The sequence below is a fragment of the Leptinotarsa decemlineata genome, unplaced genomic scaffold (genome assembly GCF_025532065.1).
Source record: "Leptinotarsa decemlineata unplaced genomic scaffold, Ldec_3_MD MMD2_tig00002159_RagTag_RagTag, whole genome shotgun sequence".
NCBI classification, from domain to species: domain Eukaryota; kingdom Metazoa; phylum Arthropoda; class Insecta; order Coleoptera; family Chrysomelidae; genus Leptinotarsa; species Leptinotarsa decemlineata.
In genome coordinates this window covers 8,414,544-8,434,156 of record NW_027412574.1, presented here as the reverse complement: position 1 = coordinate 8,434,156, position 19,613 = coordinate 8,414,544, and the positions used below count along the sequence as shown (strand labels likewise).

The 19,613-nt window shown below is 34.6% G+C and overlaps 1 protein-coding gene across 3 annotated transcripts in view; it reads left to right on the top strand.

Annotated features, from left to right (window-relative positions):
• Positions 1-1,629: 1,629 nt before the first annotated feature.
• The window catches only part of shd (cytochrome P450 family 24 subfamily A member shade), a 33,199-nt gene continuing 15,215 nt past the window's right edge, over positions 1,630-19,613 (top strand). The window contains exons 1-3 of one of the 3 annotated variants that reach the window (XM_023165447.2): positions 1,630-1,785; positions 13,956-14,388; positions 18,018-18,312. In XM_023165447.2, the coding sequence (XP_023021215.2) occupies positions 13,956-14,388; positions 18,018-18,312 (728 nt within the window). In that variant the 5' untranslated portion in view covers positions 1,630-1,785. Of the gene's footprint in view, positions 1,786-7,962; positions 8,085-8,145; positions 8,350-13,955; positions 14,389-18,017; positions 18,313-19,613 lie in introns of those variants that run through there. The other 2 variants (XM_023165448.2, XM_023165446.2) reach the window with 2 other exon arrangements.

Sequence of the window (19,613 nt, the reverse complement as noted above, 5' to 3'; positions counted from 1 at the left end):
TGTCAGGCCAGTTCCACTTTATCAAGCAGTTGACTGAGCAGTTAACTGATCGCCGTTCATGAAAAAAAAAAAACAAAGAACAAAAATGTTTGTAGCAAAAAGACGTGTCTTGGTTTTCCAAAGTATTGATTCCGTCGGGCGTGCATGGCCTATAGAAAAACTTCTGGCTTGTCGTACACATGGGTTTTTAAAAGCGTTATTTCACCGACCTGTGCAGTTCGTCGACACAATCCTGAAAAAAATATATATATGGTATTCTTCAAAACTTTTCGACCTTGAAATGGTAAAAAACTGGTGTGATTCCAATTACTTATGTTTTAATACAAATGAATAGAACGTACTTACTTTTAGCACCTTCTGTGCAGATTTGAGCCTAAACGAACAAACTTTAGAAAAGAAAAATCATTCAAAATTCCTAGGAATATCTATTGATGACAAACTGAAATTTGACCTGCATATTAGACCATTGACAAAAAAATTCACGACGGGACGTTATGCACTTAAATTTGTCACAAATGAACTGAGCATATCTACAGCGAAGATGGTTTACTACTCTATGATTGAGGCTCATTTGAGATATGGAATTGCCCTTTGGGGATTTTGTAGTCAACAATTACTACAATTAATATTTGTTTTACAAAAAAGGGCAGTTAGATACCTATGCAAAACTCGATTGTGTGAACCCTGTAGACCATTATTTATCTGCAAGGGCATTTTAACCCTTCACCTGCATTTTTATTATAGAGTCTGTATGTCTAATACACAAAAACCTTAATATAGTTGATACCCCAAAACCAGCAGTCAAATGAAGTATGTTACAAGACAAATATCGGAAAATAAAATACCACTTCCTATTCCGAAATCTATTTTGACAAAGGACTCTCTGATTTATGAAAGCAAAAAAATATATAATTACGTACCCTTCGAAATCAGAAAAGAGAAAAAATATTACAAATTCAGAAAAATAATGAAAGAATCTCTACTCAAGAAAGCATTCTATAATCTCGAGGAATTTTATAGTGAAACTATATACCCACTCATTTTACCTATATTTGACATATGTTTATTTTTCAACTGATTAGTATTGGGTTTTTCTACTTTTGTAAATATTTTGTACTCTTTAACTTTTTGCACTCTTGACTCTTTAACAATTTTTTTCCTAACATGTTTTGTCAATAAAAACTTGATTTCTTCGACAGTTAAGTATTCTCTCTCTCTCTCTCTCTCTAAAAAAATATAGAATTTGAAAATCGAAAAAACTGTTTCGAGAATTAGTTTGGACGCATGCGATAGTTTATCAGTTTAAAAAAAATAATAACCAAAAATCAGTTTATTCCAAAATAAAATGTTTCGTGACATTTGATAATCCCTCAACTTTCATCTCTTCACTATCATGCGCCGACTGAATTAGCCCTAGTCCGCCACTGCTCTACAATCTTTATATCCTCCCTAGACGCATTCCAGACATCAGACCAACCCGCGTAGGGTGGAATCTAAACAGAAAAAACGCCGACCTCACATACCCCCACAACCTAAAATGGCCAACAAAAACACCAACCACAACAAAAAGAACTACCTATAAACAAACAGTCACTCAATGTGGTGTTCAGTTGAGAACTTCCGTTAAAGAGTCTTGTAATGATACGGCTATTGAACTATTCCTTCATCAAACGAGATTCTTAGATCAAATGATCTATTCCACCGTGAGAAATAACTAATGAGTGTTTGGTGTCTCTGTGCTAAGGCCGCATCATATCGTTCTGGTTACTTTTAGGAGTTCATAAGGTTAGTCAGAGAAAATCAATAATCGATTTTTAGCGCCTTTGCAGTATTGTCATGTTTGTTATATAAGTGAGTAGTAGTTATCAAGTGCGTCAAGCTCTAGAAGCACAGAAAGCGATGAACCGTACACTTCATAAATAATCAGAAGAAAGTACTCCACTCTTAAATCTTTTTTCACTTGATTGTGTCGAGTTTAGGAGAACGAAATCATGAAATACACATTAAGATTAAAATGTTGTAATGCTTCTTAAGTTAGACAAACTATTGAAAAATATTATGAATAGTTTTGAGCGATAATATATTCATATTTCTAAACATCGATTCAGTATACCAATTTTTTATTCACTAATATTTGGTAAGACGAATCTTCATTATCAGCATCTACTTTTTTACAGTTGTAACTATTTTCAAACTAATTGTGGCGACCAGGACGTTGAGACATTCCGATGATTGAGCTGTCGATTATTTCAATAAAAATCCATAGACGTACTACTTACTCACAAGTATACGTATATATAGCATGTCAACATAGTATCATCGTAAATGCCCCCCACTTTTCTTGCAAATTGCTGGATGTAGGATGGAAAAACATTTCCGTTTACTTTCTGGAATACGTATAATTGTAAAAGCAAAAAAAGATTTCTGTCGTAAAATAAAATCAGGAGATACGAAACAAATATACGGGAAATTGAAAAATTCTACGGTTGTAATAGATTTCATAGGGGAATTCAAACTTTAGAATTTATTGTTTTCTATCCTAATTATTAGGCAAAGAACACAGTGGTTTCATCTATATAAAAACATCAGTAGTTGAAATACAAGAAAACATTTTTTAGCTAAACAACGAGATAATGATGATGCACTGTTGATGCACTATTTGGAATCTTTGGTGTAGTAATGAATATTACTGGAGTTTCTATCCCAGTAACACCAAACCGTTATTTTAACACCTTATTTATTATTATTATTTCAACAGAGAATTTTATTCTTTCTCTTGAAGATGATCACTTGGTGATCGAAATACGTGTCGAGGTGTTAAACAAAAATGAACACTGTTTATGTAGACGACGTATTCACAACAAAAAATCAATTCAAATAAAATTAAGAGCCATTAGTATTTTTAAATTATTTGATAAACTTTAACACGCAAATGACAGTTGTTTATTTTTCAGTGATATGAGGATACAATAATTCAAAACCGCTGAATATACAAATAGCAGACTCGTATTTTGTCAATTTCTTGACTAACACGACGTAGTAAAAGCATACAGCCTATATCAAGTGCGGAGGTGATAAGTCTCCCCTTCCCCTCTCAACTTCCGAACGTTGCAAGATATAAGGGTCGGACATAATTTAGGGTTTGAGAATTTGATAATATTCATTGCAAAAAGAAATAAATTAGTAACATATTTGGCAATAAATAAGTTTTAATTTCAAGGGCATAAAACAATAGCGTTTTATTTCAACCTCGTTTTCAATTATCTTATACATGAAAAAACATTTGAGCAAATATTCAACCCTTTGACAGTAATACAGTATATTTTCAATATGATCAAATCCGGTGAACGGGTAGGCCATTCCAACAGACAATCTGCCAAACGCTGATCAGGTGGAACCCTTTTATTCGGTCGAATTAGACGAAAAAATTGGAGTGAAGGTACGAAAATTCGCACTCAGCTCAAAATTTTATTATTTAGATCTTCAAAACTGCGACCGGGTGGAGGGTAGTTGGAATTATCTAACACTATGAATTGAATATCTTCGCGAATTACTGCTGTAGCAGCTTCCAGAATTCTGGGACGTTCTTCTTTTCATTTTTGTTCGTACTAAGTATGATTCAGAATATCATGATGATGGTCCACTAAGCATGCTCCAGTTTTAATCGTACCTTCAGCATCCTGTTGTCTATAGTTATAATTTTGCAAACATTTCTCAATTTGTTCGAAGTGAACTGACAGTCATCGCCATTTTAGATGCAAGTGAATATTCCCTCCACTGCCAGATTCGTAGTTTAATCTTGAAGACGACCGACTTCAACCCCAGTGGTCGGTTTCAAGAAGGAAATAGAGCAATCATAACGAGTCCTAGCTGTTTCCAGAATCGAATCTTCAAATGTAGGTTCACTTGTTTAATATTAGACTTTCTTATTTCATGCTCATTATTTAATTCCTGGCCGCAAATTAAGCATTGTTTTTGAAAACAAAGCAGGTTCACTTATAGTCTATACAAAGTTAATCCGAACAGCTAAATGAAAGACCAATACCCTCCACATCAAATTTATGATTAGACCTCGTAAATTATACCGCGCCGCCCATCCCATACAAAGAAACTGAAGATGTTCGTTAACTATTCAGTGTTTATGCCATTCGAATTGACTTCGTATAGACTATACATGTGCTATTGTATAACTAAACACGTATTGCAGTTTTTTAAACTGTCCCGTGGAAATCTCACAATAAACTGTTACTTGAATAAATCAAACTTATTGACTGTAGCTATCTCAACTGATCTAGAATTTCTAAAACGTGTTGTTGATCTGTTGACATCTTACATTCCTGTAGAAATGAAATATTTTTTAAAATTTTTTGCATATGTTCAGATGTAAACACTCAGTAATGATATTTGTTGCTAATTTTCAATATCATCAGACGATCTGGAAAAATATGACATTTCACTTATTTAACTAAAACAATTAATAAGCATATTATTTTGAAGTATAATAGTTGTACAAGGGAATCATAGGCAAATATAATAATATTTTGCTCCCAGTGTAAAATCTTTTCCAATTAATTTCATTAAAAGCGACTACTAACTAAATAGAAGCATAATTCCTGAACTAATTATTTTTTTTAAATTCTCACCATTCTGTTGGTTTGAATTCATTATAGGTGTTGGCGATGTATAAATGTGTTATGTCATCATAATAAATTTTCCTCGAGTCACTTTTGTTTTAGGAGGGTCAGTTGTTTTTTACATGTTGTAGTAACCTATTCAGTTGGAATCAATGCCAGTTTGTGCAGTAGTGTACCTACATGCAGAAAAAACTCATTTTGTTCTTTAAATGGTATCCTTTAGAATCTTCCTCATTATGAAAATAATCAAAAAATTACAGTATCTCAGGGTGACCACACAAATAAGTAAGTGAGTTCAGTATACAATAAATGAATACCTATATAAGATAATGAAAATATTGTCCATTCACTTAAAATAGATGTTAAAATTTTATTGTTGTGGTCCCAAAGGCTAATTGCACACACACACACACACACACACACACCGATTTTGGACGGCCGATTTTAGGCTAATTGCACACACACCGATTGTGGACGGCCGATTTTTTCCGGTTGGAATTTGGAATTTGGACTACCGGTATAAACTCGGCCGTCCAAAATTGGTGTGTGTGCAATTAGCGAAAGGCAAACAATCAGGATTTGGAATCGGATTAATAACTCGAATCCACTCACACGTCAAAAATATGTTTATTCTTGCTGAGCTCATTGATTTCATAGTGGCATCTAGAAAAATGTAGGTACGAAAGTTTCAAATACACATATAAATAATAACAAACACTATAAACATTTAAATTTTTCTTGAAAAGGTATACATTTTGAGAAACGATTAATGATGGTGAAAATAAAAAATTACCCTTGTAGAGGAGGAAATTTACTAAAAAATGCCAACACCCGACACTTTATCTCAATTACTAATAATTCTCATTCAATTTTTCAATTTATAGTATATTATCTCGAAAAATATTTTTCTATATCTAATACTTTTAATTATTATGAACAATTATTTATGGATAATTCAAACAATAAAAATATTCTACAAAAAGAAGGATAGAAAAAATTGTCTCATTGAATTTAATTTGGGCTACAAACATCTGATATAACAAAAGTATTGAATGAAACTCAAAAACTTGCAACACGTGTTTCACTATTCAATAGTTACTTCAAGAATGTTTACTACTGAACTGAACGCTACTTTTTATAGGGTCTTCCAATAGGAACTTCCGAACTTTGACAATTGATACCGCCATTTTGTTGAAGCTACATCTGTCAAATTAGTTTTCTTTCCCTCATTCCATTTGGAACGGAGGTGAAATATCTTGGCATTATCCTTGATAAAAAACTCACCTGGAACGCTTACAAAGCCAGACTGTCCCTATGGACAGTTTAGGTTTACGTCCCAAACAAATCCATTGGATTTATGTGACGATTGTCAGACCAATGATCACTTATAGTGCAATTGCCTGGTAGCTGAAGGCTTTACAGAAAACGGCCCAGGCGAAGCTCTCTGGCTTACAGAGAGAGGCTTGTATGGCTATCAGTGGTGCCATCAGTACCACACCGTCAGCGGCCATGGAGATCCTTCTAGATCTACCTCCCCTCTACATTTTTCTGGAGAAAGAGGATAGATGGACTGCATATAGACTTGTGCACATTGCCAATTGCACAAATCAATTTAATGCAGAGTGCAACAGACTGTTGGTTGACACTGGAAGTCTCAGCTTTCTGGAAATGACCTCCAACTGTCAACTACGAACTGCCTTATAAAGTACTGTTTCCGAGAACAGAGAGGACTGGATCCTGCGGGAGAAGAGCAAATAGTTGTTGGTTCACAGATGAATCAAAAACACCTTCCGGTTATGATGCAGGTGTTTTCAGTCGCAGACCCAGGACAGAGATATCAACCTGCCTAGGAATCTATGTGACTGTATTTCAAGTAGAAATTTTCGCTATTGAATTGTGTGCAGAGAGATTGGAAGAATCCAACCTCATACAAAAGTCAATAAAAATATTCTCGGATAGTCAAGCGGCGTTGGAAGTTCTTGGTTCCTACCAAACAACGTCTAAATTGATAGGAAAACTTTACAGATTACTATACTGGCCTGGAAGTCACCAGCCTCATTGCCTTCCAGATCATACTGGCCTGGAAGGCAATGAGGCTGCTGACTCCCTTGCGAAGGAATGTGCTGCAAGCAGCTTCATCAGACCAGAACTTGTCATTGGCATCACTTTAGGCTTTGCCAAACAAAGATTGAACACCTAGATGGTAAAAGATTTATACTGGCCTGGAAGTCACCAGCCTCATTGCCTTCCAGATCATACTGGCCTGGAAGGCAATGAGGCTGCTGACTCCCTTGCCAAGGAATGTGCTGCAAGCAGCTTCATCAGACCAGAACTTGTCATTGGCATCACTTTAGGCTTTGCCAAACAAAGATTGAACACCTAGATGGCAAAAGATTTATGGACTTCTGACAGAATCTTCCAGGAATGGCTCGCTCCAAGGCGTTTATTTACCCTTCGAAGCTTGATACCAAACAGTTATTGGTATCAATCGAAAATAATAAAACATCAGAGCACATACTTTGTGCCTACACCGCTGGGGACCGAATCAGATTTCAAGAGTTCGGCATTCACCATACAAACTAATCGGCTTCGTTAAGAAGCTGGATTTATTTGGTCGAGTGTGAATGGCTGTGAGCCACAATAAACCTTTGCGGATTGCGGTGGAGGGTCAAATAGGCCCACTCACTTTGGACCTAACCTAACCTACCCTATCTATAATATTCCACAATATTTCAAAATATTCTGGGAAATTTTTTTTGTAGAATGCTATAGAACACTCTAGAAGGCAAAACTTTCAACACAAATCTTCAACAACACGCTCTTCAGAAAAAACAGAAGCATTTTCCATAGAAAAGGAGAAGTGACATAATTGTAGAACAGAGAAGACATATAAATATGTACTTACTGCTACCTGTGTGAATCCCGTTCGGGTCGATAATTCATGAAAATAGTTGAAGTATGTTATGATGACATTGAACACATGAAAAATTGAGGGATATACTCCTTATCTGTGTACCGATACCTATTTAACTTGAATGTTAAAAAACTGAAAACATATATACACTATTCTTTTGAAAATGTCATTGTAGAACGAAACTGCAGTAACGTTAGTTACAAATACAAGTGGTCAATTCAAGGAGTGAGTTAGGTTTAGGATTTTTTTGATACTTTCGTGGAATCTCTATAATATTTCGATGAGATGGTTGAGGACAGGTTCAAATTCAAAAATTTAATATCCCAAAGTGTAGAATGTCTAAACCTAAACAACAGTAACTGGCGGAACTTTTCAAATTTACCTAGTTATCAAGTGATACAAGACAAAATCACTGGAAACTCGACTGGAATATCATAAATTTGTCTTATCAAAATAAGAAGATTGAAGATAATTCCATCTACATTCTCACTGTTATTGTCTAGTTCCATTCCAGTGTTCAAGATACCGACCTCAAGGTTAGTAACTAAATAAAAAGCCCACGTTTTTTAACAGAATTCGAAAACACGCATTTTTGTGTTTGAGTACGTGAGCAATAAAGATAAACTAATTTTTCCTTTCGTTCAGTGTTAAGTGTCTGCGATTGTTCGTATGTTTTATATCTTCGAGACATTCTGATAAGGATAACTTGTTGTTGCCAAAAGTAGTAATTTTTAAAATAAATACCACTTAGTGAATATTCTAGTGAAGTGATTCTTTATAATGGGATATATAATAATAGATGTGAGTTATATGAGTTCTGTAAACACTTAAAAAGATGAGCCTCATATTTGTTAAACTATGATGAAGAAAAGAGATATTATAGTTTGCCAAAATATTAGGCCGTCATAAAAAGATTTTTTTTCGAACACATCAAGGGTCAGTATAGAAAGTTCGCCAAGTAGTCTAGTTCACGAGTTGAACTGGTGTAAAATACAGATACTGGTCAGAAAAATACGTGGCTGATTCGATCCGGAATGATCTCTAAAACCGTTTTTAGCACATAAAAAATTGACAAAGTTATGAACAAATTCAGATATAAAATAGTTATTCAGGTTTTTACGAATATTTCAAAAACTATAAAGAATTAGGAAATTAAAAAAAAGATCCCTAAAGAGGCGAGTATTTACAATAAAAAGTTCCTTCTCCTGAAACTCTAACTTATTATATTTTGATGAGCATTTTCCAAAAAGTTGCGTTCTGAACTAACAGAAGTAATTATTAGTACTGAGATGCATGGTTTGACCAGAACTGGTAATAATATTAGGTGGTACCGTTCCAACCCTTTATTAGGGGTAACATTAGCCATTCGTTCCAATTAATTTACATCATTGTGAGTGTTCATTTTTTCTGAATAGCAATGTTACTAAACAAAATTGTCACTATTGGAGTGATTGAAACCCACATATTTTTCGGGAAAGGCATACACAACACCCACAAAAAGTTAATGTTTGGGCTGATATTCTTGGAAATATCATTATTAGTCCATTAGTTCTGGAATAAAACTTAACTGGTAATCTGTACTTTGAAATAGTTGAAGATACTATCAATCCTCTTATAATTCACGATCTAGAAACACAAATGGAGGCAGAAGGTAACGAGAGATTTCCGGATAGGTAGATTGGCAGAAGAGGAGCAGTTGAATGACCTCCGAGTTTACCGGATTCAACACCCTTAGATTTCTTTCTTTGGGGGCATCTTAAATCCTACAGGGTTGAACTGTGAGGGATACAAATAGTCCTTGAAAGTGTCCCCCTTAACAATAAAATTGAGGGTGGGAAGTTTTCAAATCGACACCCTGTAAATTAATTCCTGCTTTATTTGAAGAAGAAAAATTTTTAGAGAGCAGCTAGCTACAGGTTGCTTCATTTTGATACGTTTCAACTATTTTGGCCAACCCTACTCTTCACGAGGTGTTAGAAAATTATTTTTATTGTTAAACTTGCAAGTAAACTCTTCTAATTTCCTTGCATTCTCTGTCGAGAGTAATGGAATGAGTTTGTTTTTATTTCCAGAGACAGACAAAATGCTAATATGCTGCTGAGTAGTAAAACCTAGTTACTCTTCAAAAATTGAAACTGTTTGTGACAATTTTGCAGATGAACATAATGAGCCTCTGCTTGGAAATTTACTTTATAGGCCAGTCGAATTAGAATTTGACAACGCGAAAACTTTTATTGGCAATTTTCTTTGGGGGGTTCACTGGCAGTCTAAACTCAAGTTCCCGGGGTATCAGACCTGTTGCGTCAACCGCCATCTTGAATTTGAGGGTTGATTTTTGTTTTTTGAATAACTCGTTTATTTTAAATATTTCACAAAAAAATGTTTTTTAAAGGTTGTTTATGATTAAATTTCCTACAATTTTAGTTATCATGAATTTTTCCTAGAATCGATGTTTTTCGATTTATACCATAAAAGATGGTGTGAATTATTTTTTGTTGGACAACTCGTTTTTTCCGATTTTACGAGAAAAATTGTAATGAACAAAGTTGTTTGAAATAAAGTTTTTTACAATTTTGGTCTCTATCAACTTTGTTTAAGGATCGATAGTTTTTGATTTATACCCGAGAAAAGGAGGGGGTAAAATCTCATCACATTTATTTTCAATTTTACTAGAAACAATTTGATAAACAAAGTTGTATAGAATCAAATTTCCTACAATTTTGGTCCTCATTATTTTTTGGTGGGATCATTATTTTTAGATTTATACCTAAGAAGATGTGTGGGCGAACCTAAGTATTCTATCATAGCGTTTATTATGAACGTTTTCGTATTATTTTTTTGTTCGTTTTTTGATTGTCTTGGGGAATTTGATGAAAATTTGATGTGTTAATAATGTAATTTGCAACAATTATGAGGCCGATTTTTTAAGGTTCATATTTTTGGGACGCACGCTTACGGTTATGGAAAAGAGGAGTAAATGGATGGATGTAGCCGTTACTACGTTGTAGGAAATCATTATAAAGGAATGAGAATTGAAATTTTCTATGTTTTTTACCAATTTTATTTGAAACTAACGGTACTGCAGTTTCGTCCTATAAGAACATTTTCAAACTTATACATTAAACTAAAAATGATTAGCCCTTATATAACACCACTATAGGTAATAATAGAATTACTAAGCCTAATTGAGTATCTGAATATTGTTTACTTGTGACAATGTGGATATGCTAATTTGAAAACCTTTGAGTGAACTAGATCGATTTGATCATTTAACAGGTTGCACCCGCAATGTTCATCGAATCATTTTTACCTAGTCTGAAGGACCTTTCATGTTCAGGATACCGTTTTGAGAAATTTTTACCACATTGTCCCCCATAAACACTATTACATTCCGGACAGTTAAGTTTATAAACTCCAGATTTCTACAACTTGTCCACTTGTCCACACTTGTGTTTGAATTCCACTTACATATTGTTTTTTTTTAAGAAACCCGCAATTATCGGTGTTATTTCACCAAAATATGTTATTTCTTGATTTCTGATTGTTTGATCTGGGGGTATATTAATCTGTTAGTGAATTTACGGCTTTGTTTTCTGACTAACTTCTGGATTGTATCTGCGTTGAAAAGAGGGGTGTCTGGTACCCCGGAAACCCCCTGCCAGTGACCTCCTACCCAAAAAATTTCGAAATAAAATTGCGAGTAAAATGTTTGCGTTGCTGGCTAATTCGACTGGGCTATAATTTATGTCGGATAGATACGAGTACCTGTTATCAGTAGTAGTATCGATTTGTTATTTCAGTATGTGTCTAAAAACACTTTACCCTCTTGTTCTTTGGAGCTTATGCTATGAGACGTTTGTATCGTTCGTTCATTTAAGCTTTTGTGAGATGTGTACAATAAGTGGTTCGTGAGAACACAAATAATAATTTAATTGAAAAGTACTTCTTCAGGTCGTTCTTCATTCATGAATGTTTCGTCTGCTGCAATGTATATCTTATAAATAATTAATAAAATTTGGTAGTAAAATTATTTCTCATGTTATTATAATAACTTTTATTACAAAAGGCGGATGTAGTATCACACATCCAGTGAATGCATTAATGAAGAAGAGGTGATTTGTAGTAATAATAGTATACTTCAATAATATGGTTCATTACGAAAAACTTGCTTTGCTGTTATATTTTGAGACTCTCATTCTTCAATTGAATACTCGAATGGAGTATAAATTAGTATGATGTCTCTCAGACGATTCAGTTCCGACATTATTTTTTCAAAAAATTAGTTTTTATGATAACTTTTAGATTTTGTAATTCTTCGAAACTATGATGATATCCAAATAAATATAGTTTAAAAAACTAAAAAATACGTTTTTAAAGAACATCGAACTAAAAAGTTGAAAATATTATTTTTAATAAGCTTAAACAATAACGAACGAAAAATACTAGTATTATTGTGAAAAAAGCGACGAGCGCTTGATATACAAAAAATATAGCACACAAAGCGCCCACGCTTTTTTCACAATAATACTAGTATTTTTCGTTCGTTATTGATTTAAGCTTATTTAAAAAAAATATTTTCAACTCTTTAGTTCGATGTTCTTTAAAAGCGTGTTTTTAAACTATATTTATTTTTCATTTTTTAGTTTCGTATGCTATAAAAGCGTGTTTTTAGTCTTTTCAAACTATATGTATTTTATCTAAACTTTGGGATCAATCAGCCGTATATTGTTTAGAAAAAATGACCATTGATATTTTATAATTCCGGAGAGAGAGCCTGAAAATCAGCTACCAAGCCCAAGGCAGCAGGCGCGCGTGTACAGCGCCATCTGCCCGCGAATAGATCAAGATTCCGTGTTAGGAATCACACGTTAAAAGGTAAGACCTCGTTAGTCCTTAGCTCGAACAAGTTTCTCAACTTCTGAGAGTTGTCGTTCGTATGGGGGCGACAGCTGATTAACGGAAAAACATATTTTAAACAGAAACAGACAGACAGAATAATGTCGATATATCAAGGAGGTTACGTACAGCGCCATCTGCCCGCGAATAGATCAAGCAATAATGTCGATAATTCTGTCAAATACAGATCCGAAACTTAAGTGTTACAAACAAACTTACATACAGGTGGAACTAATATAAAGCGTGTAAAAATCTACTTCTACTAGAAAGACTATCATACAATAATATTCAGGTCGTTTTTGAAACTTCAGAATATTTTTTCATTCTTTACTTTCAACATTTTTTTCGGTACCTTAAATTTTGGGGAAAAAATGTCTATATAAAACTTTTTTCATTTTCAATTCTATTAGTTTTGAGCTTATTTCAAGTGAATATCTCGTCTTATGTGAAATGCATTCATAATAAAAAATTAATACGACGGACACGACAACTAGAGCTCTAACTTAATATATTGTTGTAGATCATCCCCTAAAAAAAGTAACACCGACCGCCGCTGGTCGTCGAAAATCAATTGTGACGTAGCCAAGATCGCACTTAGCTCGACTTGCGCTTCGTGACCGTTCTAGGTGTCGCGTCGTTTCGAGAAACTTCTACCGGCTTCGATAGATTTCTGGCATATTCCCTATTGGCTTGGCAGACGAGGACCCGTTGATGAGCTAGCAAGATAGCCCAGATTCAACCCTGTTGGACTAACTATAGTTCACAGTTCACCAGACCTTAAACGAAGACAGTTTTAGCAACCTGCGTAACATCTGAATATAAATTGAAAGAACTCGTGCACATGTTTCTGGCTGCCCCTGATATGAATCACACGTTAAGGGGAAAGGCATCGTTGATTTTTAGCTCGCAAAAGAACTAGTAACTTCTAACGTGTCTTCGTTATTATTAAGTGCCTCTGTAACAAGAAAAATCGAATATTTGAGAGATCTTTTGGATAATTATGGGCTATTTGGTGAAATAGTCTAATCTGTTCATGAACAGATTGAAAATAGAAAACTGACACATAAATGATTTATTAATCATATTCGTTATTTTCTTTATCAATCCTCAGCTTTTCAGAAAAATGAAGGCTCAAAGTTCATAGTTATCTCATATGAACAAAAATACATCAACGGATTAGTTCGAATTTTCTAAAAATTAAACATGAAAGTAGCTTTCAAAACTGTTCACTTCAACAACAAAAAGTATATTGCTCAAACAAAGCGGATTAACATATTGATAAGTAATTAACATGTTAACAAACTAACACAATAACTAATCATGCATTGATTCTCATTATACCATATGAATATACAAGGCCCTAACTTATTTGTGAAATTTAGTTTTAGTCAGATGATGATAACTTGGTTCGAAAAACACACGTCGAGAGACGGTTAGAAAAACATGTTTTCATTAGATGCAGGTTCAGTATTCAAAAGTGAGTATAATTGTGATTTTCTTCTGTTTTTCAGATGTTCAAAGAAATACTTCAGTCATTGAGCACCGTAAACTACGTCCTTGTCCTCGTTTTCTTCCTCATCGTTGGTTACCGACCTCCCTGGTGGAGCAGAAAAATATGCAATTTTCTACCCAAAACAGTGAGCGATATACCCGGACCACTTTCCCTTCCGTTTTTCGGAACAAGTTGGCTATTTCTGTCAAGAATATATACTTACGATAAATTTCACGAGTTTGCTGAGGACATATACGCGAGATACGGCCCCATAGTTAAAGAAGAGGCGCTTTTTAACGTCCCAGTGATCCATATTTTCGAAAAGAGCGATATCGAGAAAGTGTTGAAAAGCAATACCAAATATCCAATAAGACCGCCTACAGAAGCTGTCGCTGTGTACCGCAAAACCAGGCCTGATAGATATGCTAGCGTTGGATTAGTGAATGAGCAAGGTAATCGTTAGGTTAGGTTATGTTAGGTTAGGTTAGGTTAGGTTAGGAGAGGAAATAATCGCAATAGAAATATTCAAACTTGATTTTTTTGAGGAAATGTACTAAATTACACAAACTATTTATTTTAAACTAACCTTATATATCACGAAGATTCTTACCGTACTTCTTTACCTATGTCTATTGTAATTGAGAACTTTATGCAGGCGTCGAAATGACAAATTTTTAGTTCGAAGTATATTTCACAAAAAAAAATGTTATATTTATCAGTAACTTGTATTTAACAATTTTGCCAAAGAACCCCAATCTAAGAGACATAAGCTCGAAGAATCAGCGTATATTCTTACATTTGTAAAAGGTGTATTTCGAACGGCTCTTCGGAAATGGATCTTACTTTGTTCTCCGTCTTGGAAAGAGAAACTTGGGAAAAATCTTAATTTTTTGGGTAATTTGCGTGAATTATGTGAGAAATATGTAAATTCCCTGATTTATGTGTGTTTACAATGTATGAGAAGAATTCGAGATGAATATCACCAAATTAAAGTGAATTTGAGCAAAATTGCAGCAGACTTATATCAGCGACTAATACCACATCGAATGTTTCAGAAGTCAATCAACAACATTACCATATTTCTCATTCCTTAACCCCTTTTCTATTCAACTAACTTGTATGAAAATACATATTTGAATATAAATATCAAATATATTTGTACAGGAGCCCAAAAAACATCCTCTCAGTTATCTCAAAGCTGAAATTTCGTTTCATCGTTTTTATAGAAGAGCACGTATGTATTTGTGCCACATGCAGTATAGGGGTGTCTGCAGTATGCTGTATAATGCCCGTTTTAAGTAATCCCACTGTGATTTAAAAGTGCGTATAGATTATAACAACAAGTAGCCACATTGTCTGCTGCAAAATTAGGCATATAGTTCTAAAGGAAATTCTATGATATTTAATTTGGCTCCAGAATGTATTGGAGAGAATCTTTCAAAATGAATTACTGAAATACGGTAAAAATTATGGATTGTTGGGAACTTCCTGCATTTTCTCCCTTCCTTGCACGTCGGTTTTTCATCCCCATCTAAAGTTTTTTCTCTTGTGAAGGAAGCATTGCGACAAACTTAATTCGACAGTTCTCTTTGGTTAGGAGAGACGAATTCCAGAAAAGATCGAAAGTTACTGATGAGTGTCCTCAGTGTGTGCACTTTATCGTGGATATTAATTGACCAACGAAATTATCTACAAGCTTAGAATCATACATCCTCAAATATCTGAGCCATGACTCTTGTGCTTTTCCGCTGTCGCTCAATTTTTCGTCAATCTCCGGTTAAGTCGGTTTACGCTTCTCATTAATTCTATTAACGTCCTCGTATAAACGTTCCAAGACGACCAGGAATTCCTGGGCGTCTTGATGGGTATGACCCATGAATCCAGAGACAAAACTTTGAATCTGACTTTTCAAGGAGACTGTGTTCACTACTCTATTTAATGAATCTTCTGACCACAATTCCTTGATAAGAAATACTAGTATCGATATCTTTCATGCATTCATCCTTCTTTCAAATATTGCAATAACCATCTCGGTTTTGATAAACATTGGATTACACTGTTCATGAAATGGGTGTGACAAATATTATTCAACCCATTAAGCCTAAGAGTTTCTACTGAAGAATTTATTACTGGACAATTCCAAAAATATTTGGAAACCATTTCAGAATTTTGTTGAGATACAGTGATATTTTCATTTGCTTTTGTTCCAATTCCAAAAAGTGGTTTGATATGACATTTTTTTTTCTTTTCATTAGTTCGGACTTCCATTGTTGACATGACATGAAATGATTTGGAGTCCCTGAAAGAATCAATAAAATAAAAGATTAACTGAAAAATATCAATCATATTCAGCAAGAAAACTGAAATTACAATGAAATAAAATGCAAGCAACAATTGAAAATCAAACAATTATCAAGAAATGAAAATAAAAATTGAGATTTGAAGCCAACTTACTTCTCGACGTTTCGATTATTAGTATCCACAATCGTCTTCAGGTGATGACTGGACTCATTCCTACGAGAGATGACTTTTTAAAAGTCAGTCGAGTGCTTTCATCTATCCCCTTTCTCTCTCTCCGCTTCACCGGTTCAGCGGGAGCTGACTGTTTGGCGGGTTTTGACCATTTTCGGCTTGATTATGGTTTTCCATATATTGCGTATCTCTACACTATCTTAGCTGAATGGGTCGTTGGACAGACAACATATATGCGGCTTCTTGTGGATGATTTCCGCTTGAGACCACTTGATGTTATGTTGATGAGTCCAAACATGCTCTGCTATTCCCTATTTGCTGGTTTCTCCTCGCTGTGTGTGTTTCTTGTGCTTGGCAATACGAACTTTCAATGGCCTCTTAGTTTCACCGATGTAGGATTCTCCGCACTCGCAGGGTATCCGATCGATGCAATTCTTGAAATTGCTTTCCGCGTTTGGTGGCCTGGTTTTCATGAGGCTGTTACAGATAGTGTTTCCGGATCTGAAGTAGGTTCTGATGTTGTACTCGAACCCAATTCTTCTTATCCTTTTCGATAATCCTCCTATATAGGGAAGTGCAAGTACTGGTTGTGACGGCTTCTCTTCCTTGCGAGGCTCGTGCTTTTTTTTAGCCAAAGTATTTTCCATCACTTTGGAGTATCCATTCCATTGAAGATCATTTTGATGATGCCTAGTTCCTTCTCGAGATCTTCCTTCGTAGTACAGAGCCCGAAAGCAGGGTCTACTAGAATATGTTGGCTCATCTCATCTTGCGTAAAGAATTTGTCATTCAGTTGGAAATAGCAGTAAGTTTGTTTTATCTTCCAGGTCTTCGGATAGCTTCCTCTGTATGATATGAGGTGCTTCTTCGACAGAAACATAGGTGTAGAGGTTTTCCACGTCAAAACTGATTTAAGTTCGACAAAATTACTTGAATTCTTCACAAAAGATGAATATATAGAGTTAGTTTCCAGGAAACATGTAAATTTCATCAAGTTTTTTAGAAAAAGGAAGAGTACATTTTACATATGTCGTGAAGTGATTTGATTTCATTTTCACTACCATTTCTCTTAATTTCAATGATTTTTATTGTTTGTATATCATTAACATTTTAAGATCAAATAGTAACTCGTTTTTTCTAAATATATGAAATATGTTGATTTTTCAATGAATATTGAGTATTTATATATCAACATCAAATTTATTGAGTCAAATATTGAATGAGTTACAGTTTGAATCTTCTCTGAATATATTTAGTAGATATCAAATATGAAGGAAAGGGGTTTGAAATTTTCTATGTTTTGTACTACTTTTATATCAAATATCTTCCAAATGAATATCTTTTATATTTTCAGAACAATTAAAATAAGTCTTCGAAAGATCCACAAGATGATTCCAAAGTCATATTTGAAGGATTGAAATTGATGAATGTTCAAAATGAATTCTTGAATATTCGCTTGCTAGTTGAACACGTAAAAACACCGAAAACTGAATATATGGTGTAGTATTATTGTCTAGAATTCCCGGTTGCTTTTTTTTCAAACAAGACTCTAATGTGTGTTATATGTGTGTTATATTTGAACCTTACAGTACAACAACAAATTTTACAGGAATAAAATGGCACGAGTTACGGACTTCTCTGACAAAAAAACTAACAAGCCCAAAAACAGTTGCGGGATTCTTGCCGCAGGTTCAAGAAATTGTCGAAGACTGGTGCAATCTAATCAGCCAACAACGAACCGATAACACAATTACTAACCTGGAGGATATTGTTGGACCATTAGGTCTGGAAATATCATGTGCATTGGTATTGGGGCGAAGAATGGGCTTTTTGCTACCGGGGGCAGAATCCGAGACTGCTCAGAAATTGGCTGAAACTATTCATCAACTCTTTATAGCAACAAGGTAGATATTCTCAGGTCAAAACTACTAATAAAATGATATAAACGAAATGCAATTTGGAATCCTTTCAATTTTCATAACATGTAAGTATTAAACTAAAATATTTTTTGTGGAAGAAATCAAAGTTGATGAGAATGATCGCCAATGAATGACATACGCTAAGATATGTGAACACAAAGAAACGGCATACATTTTTATAAATAGAGAGTGTGTTTCAACCCTGACCCGTGACTTGATGAAAATTAATAATACTATCCATGATAATAGTTATATAATTTTCACAAAATGTTTTATTTGGAACGCCTTCGCTACACGGTAGTTTCATCAGTTACTGATACATCACACTGACATTGATGTACCTGATGTACTGATTTTGATGTAGCAGTAACAGATGAAGTTGCTGTAGTTTCGGAGCCTATTCAATTCAAACAAAAAATCAAATCTTTCCTCTTTATAATATTAGTGTAGAATATTGATTAATATAATATTATTGTAAATAAGCATTAAAAAGAATTTAGGTTTACGGACTTTTATGGGCCTAGTAGTCCCAGTTGACGAATGTGGAATAAATTATTACCTGCAAAAAGGTCAAAAAGGTACAGGTGACGAAACAAGAAATTTTGGGGCAGGTAACGATTCACGAATTGACGAAACAAGAACAAATCTTAATATCACTGGGTTATTAAGTGGGAGTATGAATGTTGTGGAATTGGCCGCAGTGGTAGTGCGTCCGACTCACGATCGGAATGTTGTGTGTTCGATTCCCGCTTCGACCAGATATTTTTCTCAAGAGAATTTATCTGGTTGAAGCTGAAATGATTCTGCAACCGTGTTAGGAATCACACGTTAAAAGGTAAGACCTCGTTAGTCCTTAGCTCGCACAAGTTTCTCAACTTCTGAGAGTTGTCGTTCGTATGGGGGTGGCAGCTGATTAACGGAAAAATAGATTTTAAATAGATTTCCAAAGACATGGGAAACTCATTACAAAGTATTCTGGTTTAACTTGCCTATTGACTAAATTATCGGAATAGGGTGCTCGGCCTCTAGTGCTAGTCTCACAGAATCTGGGGTCGTTTCTTTTCAGTACGTCATGGGGGTCGCGCAACGCTAGGTTGATAAAAACAGTTCCACTTGGAGATCTACATTACTTATGTGTCTAATGGTGTGATAGATATTGTGTTGAGTATCCTTTTCCAGCCCCAGTCTCTGTGTGATATGGGAACTGAATGTTAGTTTCCTTTTCCAGGATGATATCCAGGTATCTTGCTTCGTTCGTCCAAATAATCTCATGTCTGTTGAAAATA